This window comes from Ornithorhynchus anatinus, chromosome 16, assembly GCF_004115215.2.
Source record: "Ornithorhynchus anatinus isolate Pmale09 chromosome 16, mOrnAna1.pri.v4, whole genome shotgun sequence".
NCBI lineage: Eukaryota > Metazoa > Chordata > Mammalia > Monotremata > Ornithorhynchidae > Ornithorhynchus > Ornithorhynchus anatinus.
Window position 1 is genome coordinate 43995070 of NC_041743.1, and position 12099 is coordinate 44007168.

The following is a 12099-nucleotide window of genomic DNA, read 5'->3' on the forward strand; positions in this document are numbered from 1 at the left end:
TCCTCTCATCCGAAAGACCCTGCTGGGGGGAAAAAAAAAAGAATCAGCCATGACTTCAGGGGTTCCTTGAGGTCAGGAACTTTGCCTACCTGCTCTATTCTATTGTCCCCTCCTAAGCATTTAAGTGTGCTCTGCCCACAGCAAGTGCTCACTAGATAGCTCTGAATCATGGGGGTGGCCCGGGGGGCACTCTAAAAGCAGCATGACGAGATAGACAAAGCACGGGCCTGCTAGTCAGAAGGGAACGGGTTCTATTCCCCGCTCCCCCCCTTGCCTGCTGTGTGACCTTGGGCAAGTCACTTCACCTCTCTGGGCCTCAGTTACCTCATCTGTAAAATGGGGATCGAGAATGTGAGCCGCATGTCTGTGTCCAACCTGATTATCTTGTATCTACCCCAATCCTTAAAACAGTGCCGGGCATACCATACCATAAATAAATTATTATTACATTTCCCAGGAAGCAAACAGGCTTGATCTCTGACCTCTGGGTGGAACCAAGGTCCTGGCTTCTCTTGATAAATGTTGAAGCCCGTTCTCCCCTCGCTTTAAAAATGCATCTTCTCCAGGCCTTCCTCAACTAAGTCCTCATGTCCTCTTCCCCCCACTCCCTCCCGCATCCTTCTTGCACTTAGATTTGCACTCTATTCTCCGCTGCGGCACTTGGGAAAATATCCATAATTTATATTAACATCTGCCTCCCCCTCACTGTGGGCACAGAATTTGTCTATTCATTCCGTTGTCCTGTAGTCTCCCAAGCGCTTAGTACACCGCTCTGCAAAGGGCAGTCGCTCACTAAATGATTAATTGCTTCATTTCGCTCCTGTCGTCGGGTGAGAAAGGAACCTCTTCGGAGCTGGCTGCGCCAGATTACCTTGGGCTTTTCCGGGTCTAGATTTTTGCCTGAATTTATCCTCCTACCTCTTTTAAAAATGATGGTATTTGTTAATCATTTACTATATGCCAGGCCCTGTACTAAGCTGGGAGTAGATATAAGCTAGTCAGGTTGGACAGCATGGGCCCCTTGAGCTTAATCCCCCTTTTACAGATGAGGTAACTAAGGTTCAGAGTTGTGACTCTATGGTACTTGGGACAGGCTCCTGAATTTTGTCTAGCGTCATGACCTCTTCATTTCCCCCACTGCCTAGAAGCCTGGCCCAACGCTTCCCCTAAAATGGAGAGCAACGCAGCCCTACAACCCTGCCCCGAGCGCCGCGTTTCCTCACGCACTGAGCCTCGCCCAGCACCCACCCACCTAATCGCCACAGACACAGGTCGCCGCTGGACCCCGGCCGGGCCTCAGTTGTCGTCCGCAGAGCCGGACGGGTCACCGGGCGGAAGAAAGGCACGGGAGCCATCTGCCCGACCGGCGCTGACCTCTCCCGGGCTGCCTTTTCCCACGGGGTCTGCAGGAACTAGTGCAGAGAGCCCGTGCCTGGGAGTCAGAAGGAGCTGGGTTCTAATCCTGTCTCCGCAGTGTAACTGGGGCAAGTCGCTTTGCTTCTCGGTGCCTCAGTCCCCTCATCCGTAAAATGGGGATGACCCCATGTGGGACAGGGACCGTGTCCAACCTGATTAGCTTGTATCCACCCCAGTGCTTAGAATGGTTCCTGACGCGTAGTAAGCACTTAAATACCGTCATTATTATTTTTTTAGGGGCCCCGAGCTAGGATGGCCACCAAGTCTGCTTAGCCCGGAGGAGACGAACCCCCCTGAGGAGTTGCTGTTTTGACACCCGGACCAGCGATGACTGAGCGGCCCGCACCAATTGACCTACGCCCCGTGGAGAGAGCTGCAGGGCAAGGACCTAGCGGTCACCGACTCACTGGGAGCCAGGCTAGACACCGCAGTCTAGACATCAGCACACAGTAAGCGCTCAAACACCATTGATTGCTTACGTCCAAAGCCGTGCTCATTTAACAATAATAATAATGTTGGTATTTAAGCGCTTACTATGTGCCAAGCACTGTTCTAAGTGCTGGGGTAGATACGAGGTCAGCAGGTTGTCCCACATAGGGCTCACGGTCTTCATCCCCATTTTGCAGGTGAGGTAACCGTTTACTTATATTAACGTCCGTCTCCCCCTCTAGACCGTCAGCGCCTTATGGGCAGGGACCCTATCTGCTAATCCTGTCCCATTGTGCTCTCCCAAGTGCTTAGTACAGTGCTCTGCACACAGTAAGCGCTGAATACCACTGATTATGTAGAATGGAGGGGGAGATCACTGGACCGGGAGGGTGTCAAGAGATATTTTGGTCCGGCTCCCTCCAGTTGATAAGATGTGGGGGGTCAAATAGGTCCCTCGCATCAGGACAGCACTCGGGGCACCTCAGTTTCCCCTCCCTCGGCTCCTCCCCCCGCCTGCAGTAGCTGGCAGAGCTGCTACTCCCCCTGCCGAGACTCCGGGGAAACGTCGAAGGTGGCCCGTGCCCGCCCAAACCACCCCCCTCCGGGGGCAGGCCCAGGACTCGGGACTCCCCCCGGGTCTTCCGGGAGAACCCTGAGCTCCCGCTCTCTCTCTGCCCCTTCCCTCCCCTCTGCAAGAGTGCTCCCCACTCCCCGCCCCCCCCCGGGGCGGTACGGGGTGGACTCCTGCCACCCCCAAACTCGGGAGGTGCTTAGTATTAGTCCCATGAGAGGAACACTGGTGCCCGCAGGAGAGGAAGAGACACAGAAACCAGCACCGTGTGGGAGCTGAGGAGTCAGGAGGCAGAAAACAAAGGGGGGACGGGGGAAGATACTAGGACAAGAGGATGAAAGCAAGGCGGGGGAGGAAAGCGGGGGGAAAGAACAAAAAAAAAAAACCCCTAACAAAAATCCGGTCACTGTTCCCCGGGCCTCGACATCAGCACAACGGTTGGCTCCCACTGTTCGCTCCGATCCCTTGGCCGAACAAAAAGGGATTGTTGAGGAATAAACACGGGAAGGAATAGAGTGACAGTGGAGCCGGGCCAAGGGGCCCCAACAGAACTGGGATTGTAGGCGCCACACAATGAGGGCAGCAGATCCACAGGGTGAGGGTGGGTGGGTAGACAGGCTCCCACCGGGCACCACTCAAACCTGCTTCGAGAGAGCTGGGCTCCGCCCCGGACGCTGTCGGCACCTATGTTGGGAGGCACAGAGAAAGAGACACAGAAAAACAGAGAGAGAGAGAAAGAGAGCGAGAAAGAGAGAGAAGGGCAAGCGGCGACGGGTGGCGGACAAGAGAGAGACACTCACCAGGTTTAACAGCACTGTGCAGTTTTATTAACCATTCAGTTTCAGTAGCATCTGGTAAGCCCAGGACTGTCGGGTTTTAGAATGAACGAACGGGTAATTCGCCGACTCCCAGTTTGAACGAAGCGTTCTACAGATTCTTTTCACAGACATGTTTTCCACAGAGCCAACACAGCACGAGCCATTAACCCGGTACCAAGGGTACCGGCGTAGAAAAGATGCAACAAGAAAAATAGCTACGTTAGAAAGACTTAAACACTTTAGAAAAGGAGTAAAACCCTAGCCATTTCTCCCCCTTCGCCCCCAAAACAACGTCGGACAGTTGGGAATCTACCTATACGGTTCTACATCAGTTTCTAGATTATGTGTCAGGACGGGGGGGAAAAGAATAACGAACAAAAATGGAAAAAAAAAACCCAAACAGAACAAAAAGAGACACTGGCCAGTACAGTCTTTGGATCTTAAGGGGAGGGGGAGAGAGTCAGTTGTCAGAACCCATCAGTCGGCTCCATTTTCGTCGGCAGGGTCTTTGGATTCTTTGTTCTTCCGCACTTCCTCGATGTGCTTGTCCTGGAAAGGAGAGAGGGGTGGTCAGGCCCCCCGGCTCGGGCCACCGACACCCTCGAGTGGGCTCGGGTGGGTTAGAGCTCGTGGCTTGCTAACGGTAGAGCCCCTTGCCCCCGAGACAGGCAGCTTCCCTCCGGGCATCAGCCCTCCCCCGGCCAACATTCCCTGCTCGGAGGTGGGAGCAGCCACCCACCGGGGGCCGGTGGCCGGACCCCTTTGGCCGAGGCCCGGCGGGGGTGAGGGGAGGTCGGCCTCTGCCCCGGGGGCGCTGGGGGGACCCGACCCAGGCGGGGCACCCACCCGTTCCGAGCCTACCTTCTCTCGGAAACGCTCCAGCTTGGCCGCCATCTGGGCCTCCCGGTTCTCCTTGTTAGCTTCCATTTTGTGGGTCAGTTTCTCCTCTGCCATCTTGCTGAAATTGTTGTTTTCCTCGATTGCTTTCTGAAGCACTTCTTTCTCATGCTCTCGCTTCTCGGCGAGTTGCTTCAACACCTCGGCTTCGTGAGACTGCCAGAGAGAAGAGGGGGCGTCCCAGACGCTCGGGGTGGGGATGAGGGAAGAGAAGGGGACCCCCCCCCCCCCACCGCCGCACTGCAGCTGGCACTGCCAACCGATCATTCGGTCCGACCGCCCAAAACTGTTGTCCTTCAGACCACGTGAAGGGAATGGAGTGGCTCAGCTCGGGCCTCTATATTAAGAGTGTGAGCCCTGTATGGGACAGGGACTGTATCTATCCCAGCGCTTAGGACAGTGCTTGGCACCTAATAAGCGCTTAACAAATACCATAATTATCATTATTTAGCTGCTCGTCCCGCTTAGGGTTTGGATAGAGAGGTCTGATCAATGCAGAGCCAAGTGGGGAGCAGCTGTGGCGTCGAGGGGAAGGAACCTGGCAGAAGTTGGGGGTGGGAAGGGGTTTACTCCATTCTCCAGGGGCTGCACCAAGCACCCCGGGAAAGGTCCTGTGCCCTGCCAGCCCCGGGGGGAGTGGGGGTACACTAAAAGCCAACCCAGAAGCCCTAACCAGGCCGTGTGTAGCAGTCGACGGGAGGCGAGGGGCGAGGGTCCGGTTTCCTCCGCCCACCCCAAGAGAGGCGGTGGGGGCCCTTCCCGGGGGCGACTTTCGGGGGAGCATTTCCCGAGCTCGGAGCTGGCGCTCCGGGCTGTTACCTTGCGCCTCTCTTCGGCGGCTTCCAGTTTCTTCTGGATCTCTTCCAGCGAGAGGTCCTTCTTCTTGGGAGGGGAGAGGGGGAAATCGGGGACTGCCTCTTTGGACCGGGGACTGAGGATCAGCTCAAAGGCCTGCCCAGAGGCGCGTTTCTCCAGCTCTTTCACCTGGATGTCTAGACAGAACGGTACGTGTGCTTCTCAGTTTCTGAGGTTCCCTGAGCGGTGCTAAGCACTTAAACCCTCCTGGAGGACTGATTTCCATACCTTCATAATCTAATTACTTCCTCCTATCTGTCATTTCGGCGAGTCTTCCCCACTAAATATGAGTTCTTTGAGGAACTCAAGGACATATTTCGATTGTGAGCTCCTTGCGAGAGGGACTGTGTCCTATCTGCATACACGACCTACCCTGGCGCTTAGTACAGTGCTCGGCCCAGAGTAAGCGCTCAAATACCATAGTTATCATCATTAAGGTCATATACTTAATTATCATTAAGTATTAAGGTCTTCTAATACTAGCGTACTCTCCCAAGCCGTTAGTTCACAATAAGCGCTCAGATATGATCGACTGGGCGCTCAGTTAACAGTCATGATCGACAGAACGTATAGCGCCTCAATTCCGAAGCAGTTTAGGTAAAAATATAATGCCACCAAAGCTTGAGGTTTGTTTTTTTTTTATCTTGACTATCCCATTCTACGTCAGACTGCACTACGAAAAGCAAGGCACAGAATTTTATTTTACAATATGCATATTTTTCTGTGTATTTCTCAGGCTAGAGTCACGGGCTTGTGCCGCTTCAGCTGCTTGCTTTGTTAGAGAATAACTGTCAACCCGCCCCTCCCACACATAACAGGTGAATAATATGCTCAAAACACCAATACCCCCTCAACCCAGGATACCGACAGATTTCCCAAACTGCCAAAACGCATATTTTCTAAGCATGAAACGCTGCAGACGCTTAACGTTCTCACGATCCCTTTATCTGATTTGTCAAAATATTTCCAAAAAAAAATTACATACTAGACGAAGCCATGGCAAACAGAAGTCAGGAGACCGAAAACGTGTTCTAGGGCAGACAATCCAATCAATGGGGAAGATGCTTAAAAAAAGAAAGAGAAGAAATCGGGAGAGGGAGAGACAGAAAGAAAGAAATAGGGAGGGAGAGAGAGAGAGAGAGCGCATGTGTCATTAATTCCTGTAGCTTTCTACAGCTCACTAGAACAAAGAGACTTCAGGCCACACCTTACAGAGGCAGCATTTAGATGAACTAGAAATGCAGGACGACACCTCCCTAGCTAGGATGTAAATTACACACAGCATATAGGAAGGGCTGATTTTTTATTTATTTATTTATTTTTAAAAAAAGGGAGAGTTAATCCTGAAGACACAATGGGGTTGGGTGGAGAGGAAATGATTCTGATTATTACCGTCTCCCCAAACCTCCGCTCCTGATTTCCTTCAGATTAATGAGGAGATGGTGTGGTACAAAAAGGCCACGTAAGAAGGTTGAGTTTCAGGTAACCCGAACGCCACGCCAGGCCTATTTTATTTTGCCCAACCATCAAGGCTGTGTTCCAGGCTAGGTGTGGTTACGGGGGTAAAACCAGAGGCCGGGGGGCTACCACGCGCTGGATGAACCATTTCATCTGTGGCTGGGATATCGCCACCGCGGTATATGACCCGAGCAGCGGACAGGTGACGGAAACGACACCACAACGCACGACCATATTCTTACTCTTTTGTCGTCGGAAACTCCTCGGAGGATAAGCCGCGAGCAGAAATTCCCACTTCATACTCGGGCATGAACTGGTACTAACGGTATTGTTAAGCGCTTGCTATGCGCAGAGAAATATACTAGGCACTGGGGAAGGACACAAAGGCGGGAGTTAGATGCGGTTCCCGTCCCTCGGGGGCTGAGTTATGATATTTCCAGCCTGGAGGCCACCCCACAGGTTTGTGAGAATACACATCTCAAACAATGGCATTTATTGTGCGTTTACTCTATGTACTAAGTACATCTAGGCAGACAAATACAGTATATAGACTGTAAAGTGCTTATGGGAAGGGATCCTGCCTACCGACTCTACTGCATTCTCCCAAGCGCTTAGCTCAGTGCTCTGCACCCAGTAAGTGCTCAGTCGGTGATATGTACTGAGCACCTACTCTGGGCAGAGCCCTGAACTGAGCGCTTGGGAGAGTACGCTAACAATGGATTTGGTAGACGCGTTCCCTGCCCACGAGAATGAAATACTCCTGACTGATATACTGACCTGGGCAACTGTTTCGTCATTCGTCAGGGTCCATAAAAAATACGGACCCTGCGCTGGTCGCCAGGCCAGTGGCTCCATACTGGCCGGAGACTAAAAACCCAGGGGACCCCGGGAATCTAACCCCGGCTCCACCCCTCATCTGCTGGGCGACCCTGGCCAAGTCGCTTGACTCCTCTGCGCCTCGGTTCCCTCACCTGTAAATTGGGGCTTGAGGCTATGTGGGAGAGGGGCTGATTTGCTCGTATCGCCTTGTAATAATCATAATAATGATGGCATTTGTTAAGCGCTTACCATGTGCAAAGCACCGATCCAAGCGCTGGGGGGGGGGGGGGATACAAGGTGATCAGGTTGTCCCCCGTGGGGCTCCCAGTCTTCATCCCCACTTTACAGATGAGGTCACTGAGGCCCAGAGAAGTGACTGGCAAGAGGCTGGGCTGGGATTTGAACCCATGACCTCTAGGCTCCCAAGCCCTCTTTCCACGGAGCCACGCTGCAGCCGAATTATAGATTCCAAGCGCTTAGTACAGTGCTCTGCACATAGTAAGCACTCAATAAATACTATTGAATGAATGAATGCTTGTACCCCCCCCCCAGCGCTTAGAACAGTGCTTTGCACATAGTAAGCGCTTAACAAATGCCGACATTATTGTTGGCTGTGTCCACCCGGGTGCTGAGTGCAGTGCCTGGCAAATGATTCTATTTATTGCTATTGTTGTTGTCTGTCCGTCTCCCCCGATTAGACTGTAAGCCCGTCAAAGGGCAGGGACTGTCTCTTTCTGTTCCCGATTTGTTCCTTCCAAGCGCTTAGTCCAGTGCTCTGCACATAGTAAGCGCTCAATCAATACTATTGAATGAATTAAAATGAACTAATAATGGCATTTGTTACGCACTGTGTGCCAAGCGCTGGGGCAGATGCAGGGGAAATAGCAAGCGCTTAATAAATCCCCCATTTCTGATGATGATTCATTCATTCAATAGTATTTATTGAGCGTTTACTCTGTGCAGAGCACTGGACTAAGCGCCTGGAAGGGACAAATCGGGACCAGAAAGAGGCAGTCCCTGCCCTCTGACGGGCTTACAGTCTAATCGGGGGAGACGGACAGACAAGAACAATAGCGATAAATAGAATCATTTTATTTTGTTAATGAAATGTACATCGCCTCGATTCTATTTAGTTGCCACTGTTTTTATGAGATGTTCTTCCCCTTGACTCTATTTATTGCCATTGTTCTTGTCTGCCGTCTCCCCCGATTAGGCTGAAACCCGTCAAACGGCAGGGACTGTCTCTATCTGTTGCCGACTTGTTCATGCCAAGCGCTTAGTACAGTGCTCTGCACATAGTAAGCGCTCACTAAATACTATTGAATGAATGAATCATTTGCCAGGCACTGCGCTCGGCGCCGGGGTGGACCCAGCCAACAATAATGATGGCATTTGTTAAGCGCTTACTACGTGCAAAGCACTGTTCTAAGCGCTGGGGGGAGGTGTGATAGGCGCATTCATTGTCAAGGGGACTCTTGATCGCCACTGTTTTTGTGTGTCTCCCCCCATTAGACTGCGAGCCCGTCGATGGGCGGGGCTGCTCTCTGTTGCCCAACGGTCTATTCCCAGCGCTTAGTCCAGTGCTGTGCCCCGAGGAAGCGCTCAATCCGTACTAGTGAATGAATGAGTGAATGAATGAATGAAGCGGGCAGGGCCGCGCGCGGGCGGGGCACCTGCCACCAGGGGGCGTGGTTTCGCCTGGGGGCGTGGCTCCGCCCCCCCCGCCCAGCCAATCAGGGCCCGCCCCCTCTGGCCACGCCCACCTCCCCGCCCTCCCCGCGCCTTTTCGAATCTCCAAGTCCGACGCCCCGGCGCGCGCGCGGCGGAGGGCGCGCGCGCAGGGGCGTGGCTAACGGTCTCATCCGGGTAACTCCGCCTCCTCGCAGAGCCTCCCCCCCGCCCCCCCCCCGGCCGTAACCGACCTCCCGCCCCCCCTCGGGGCTGCCCGAATCCCGCCAAAACATCGCGGGGCGACGACCCCCTGAGGGGGTTGTCGTCGTGTCCCCCAGCAGGGACGGGGCACGGTCCTTCCCCTCCCCCGCCATTGTCCGCGCCTCCCCAAGCCCGGCCCCCGCCACGGCTCCTCGCTGCGACATAGCGGAGCCGCCGCCGCCTCGGTGGGGTTCCCTCCCCTGGGCCCCGGTGTCCTCCCCGCTTAGGCGCTCGATCCCCCTCCCCGCCGCCGCCACCGGCGGCCTCCCCCTCCCCGCGGGTCCCCGCACCCACCTGCTCGCTCCGACCCGCCCGGCCGCACTCCGGGTACCAACAGCCCGGAGCGCGCACAAAAGCGCCAAGCGGCGGCACGTGACCGGCCGGCGGGGCTCCTCATTGGCTGAGAGGCGCGGCACGTGCCGGGCCCCGCCCCCCGCCCCCTCCCGCCCGCTGTCCGGCCCCGCGGCATCCTGGGAATTGTAGTTCCCGCCCCTGAGGCGGGAGGACAATTGAGGGCCCGACAGGTGGGCCGCAGCAGGCCTCGGGCCTCATCCCGACCCTTTCCTTCGACGGAATTAGCCCCCTCCCCACCCTGGCAAATGTGTCCCGTGCCTTCATTCCTTCAATCGTATTCACTGAGCGCTTACTATGTGCAGAGCACTGGACTAGGCGCTCGGAATGGACAAATCGGGTACAGAGACGGTCCCCCGCCCTTTGACGGGCGCACGGTCTAAACGGGGGCGACGGACAGACGAGAACGATGGCGATGAACAGAGTCGAGGGGAAGAACGTCTCATTAAAACCGTAGCAAATAAATAGAATCGGGGGGGGGGGGACGTACATCTCATTAAACAAAATAAATAGGGTGATGAAGATATAATAAGGTTGGTATTTGTTCAGCGCTTACTATGTGCCGAGCACTGTTCTAAGCGCTGGGGTAGACACAGGGGAATCGGGTGGTCCCACGTGGGGCTCACAGTCTTCATCCCCATTTTACAGATGAGGGAACTGAGGCACAGAGAAGTTAAGTGACTCGCCCACAGTCACACAGCCGACGAGCGGCAGAGCTGGGATTCGAACTCATGAGCCCTGACTCCAAAGCCCGTGCTCTTTCCACTGAGCCACGCTGCTTCTCAATAGGGTGATGAAGATATAATAAGGTTGGTATTTGTTAAGCGCTTACTATGTGCAGAGCACTGTTCTAAGCGCTGGGGGAGACACAGGGGAATCAGGTGGTCCCCCGTGGGGCTCACAGTCTTCATCCCCATTTTCCAGATGGGGGAACTGAGGCGCAGAGAAGTGAAGTGACTCGCCCACAGTCACACAGCTGACAAGTGGCAGAGCTGGGATTCGAACTCATGACCTCTGACTCCCAAGCCCGGGCTCTTTCCACTGAGCCGCGCTGCTTCTCCGTCGAGCGGACGAGGATGGGGTTGAGGGGACGGGAGAGGGGGGAGAAGAGGGTTTAGCTGCGGAGAGGTGAAGGGGGGGGGGTAGAGGGAGCAGAGGGAAAAGGGGAGGTCAGTCGGGGAAGGCCTCTTGGAGGAGGTGAGCTTTAAGTAGGGTTTTGAAGAGGGGAAGAGAATTAGAGAATCAGCCCCACCCTGTGTCCCCACATACCAGCTCTTTTCCATTCATTCAATAGTATTTATTGAGCGCTTACTATGTGCAGAGCACTGTACTAAGCGCTTGGGATGAACAAGTCGGCAACAGATAGAGACAGTCCCTGCCGTTTGACGGGCTCACGGTCTAATCGGGGGAGACGGACGGACGAGAACGATGGCGATAAATAGAGTCAAGGGGAAGAACATCTCGTAAAAACAATACGGGGGATTTTCCCCCGGGGGATCCGTCCGGATGTCACCACCGGGCAGCCCCATGTCGTGACTCGTCCTAGGCCGAGTGGTCCCCCACCCTCAGCGACACGGTGGACCCCTGTCTCCCTCGGCGCTCCGCCTCCGTCTGGTTGAAAAACTGTGGTCTTCGTTCATTCGATCGGATTTAATGAGCGCGTACTACGCGCGGAGCGCTTGGAGTGGACAATTCGGCCACGGAGACGGACGGTCTAAACGGGGGACGATAAAACAAGTAGTCCGGCGACAGTATCATCGAGATGTCTGTTCGGCCCTTACTGGGTGCCAGACGCTGTACTAAGGGGGATACAGGCAAATCGAGTTTGGCACGATCACAGTCTCGATCCCCATTTTTCTGTAATCGTGGCCCAGAGAAGAGAAGTGACTTGCCCAAAGTCACATAGCCGACAGCTGGGATTAGAACCCATGACCTTCTGACTCCCAGGCCCGTGCTAAAGGCACCTGCAGCATGTGAGCCCGTCACTGGGCGGGGATTGTCTCTGTTGCCGAATTGTCCGTTCCAAGCGCTTAGTTCAGTGCTCTGCACATAGTAAGCGCTCGATGAATACGACTGAACGAATGAATAAAAAGTGTCAGAACAACACATCCTTCCTGGGTGGGTATCTGAGCTGTGGCAACGTGAACTTATTTTAATACCTGTCTCCCCCGTAGATGTAAGTTCCTCGTGGGCAAAGATAAAATCTACCAATTCTGTTGTACCATACTCACCCAGGCACAGAGTACAGTGCTCCGCACATCGCAGGCGCTCAATAAATACCATTGATCGATTGACCGATTTGACCTCGGGAGCCCAAGGGGCCTCGATCACCCGAGAGAGCTCTTCTCTCAATCAATCCGTCATATTTATTGAACGCTGTGTGCGGAGCACTGTACTAAGCGCTCGGGAGAGTACAATACTCTCCCAACCCCTACCGTTCCCAGGCTCACCAGGAGGGCTGTCAAGCCGCCAACCACCCCCCCCAACACCCTGACCAGCTCCTCCCCACCCCCCCCAGTTGGCACGGGCGACATGGGATGAGGGAGACCGGAG

At 54.5% G+C, this 12099-nt stretch overlaps 1 protein-coding gene across 2 annotated transcripts; it reads right to left on the reverse strand.

The window, feature by feature from the left end:
• Nucleotides 1–3220: 3220 nt before the first annotated feature.
• Nucleotides 3221–9564, reverse strand: STMN1 (stathmin 1). 2 transcript variants are annotated; one of them, XM_007672657.3, is made up of 5 exons: nucleotides 9490–9564; nucleotides 5972–6050; nucleotides 4951–5123; nucleotides 4096–4287; nucleotides 3221–3783 (listed from the first exon to the last, which is right to left on the reverse strand). In XM_007672657.3, the coding sequence occupies exons 2-5, from the start codon at nucleotides 5982–5984 to the stop codon at nucleotides 3712–3714; spliced, it is 450 nt and encodes a 149-aa protein (XP_007670847.1). In that variant the 5' UTR covers nucleotides 5985–6050; nucleotides 9490–9564; the 3' UTR covers nucleotides 3221–3711. The 2 variants fall into 2 exon arrangements, with proteins under 2 accessions (XP_007670847.1, XP_028937194.1); XM_029081361.2 differs by having other exon boundaries at nucleotides 5972–6017; nucleotides 9490–9504.
• Between the last annotated feature and the right edge of the window lie 2535 nt (nucleotides 9565–12099).

Excerpts from the sequence above, each read along its gene's own strand:
- STMN1 (XM_007672657.3), bottom strand. Across the intron at positions 4,288-4,950 it reads CCGCCGAAGAGAGGCGCAAG|TCTCACGAAGCCGAGGTGTT; the intron begins GTAACAGCCCGG and ends TCTCTCTGGCAG. Across the intron at positions 3,784-4,095 it reads TGGAGCGTTTCCGAGAGAAG|GACAAGCACATCGAGGAAGT; the intron begins GTAGGCTCGGAA and ends TCTCCTTTCCAG.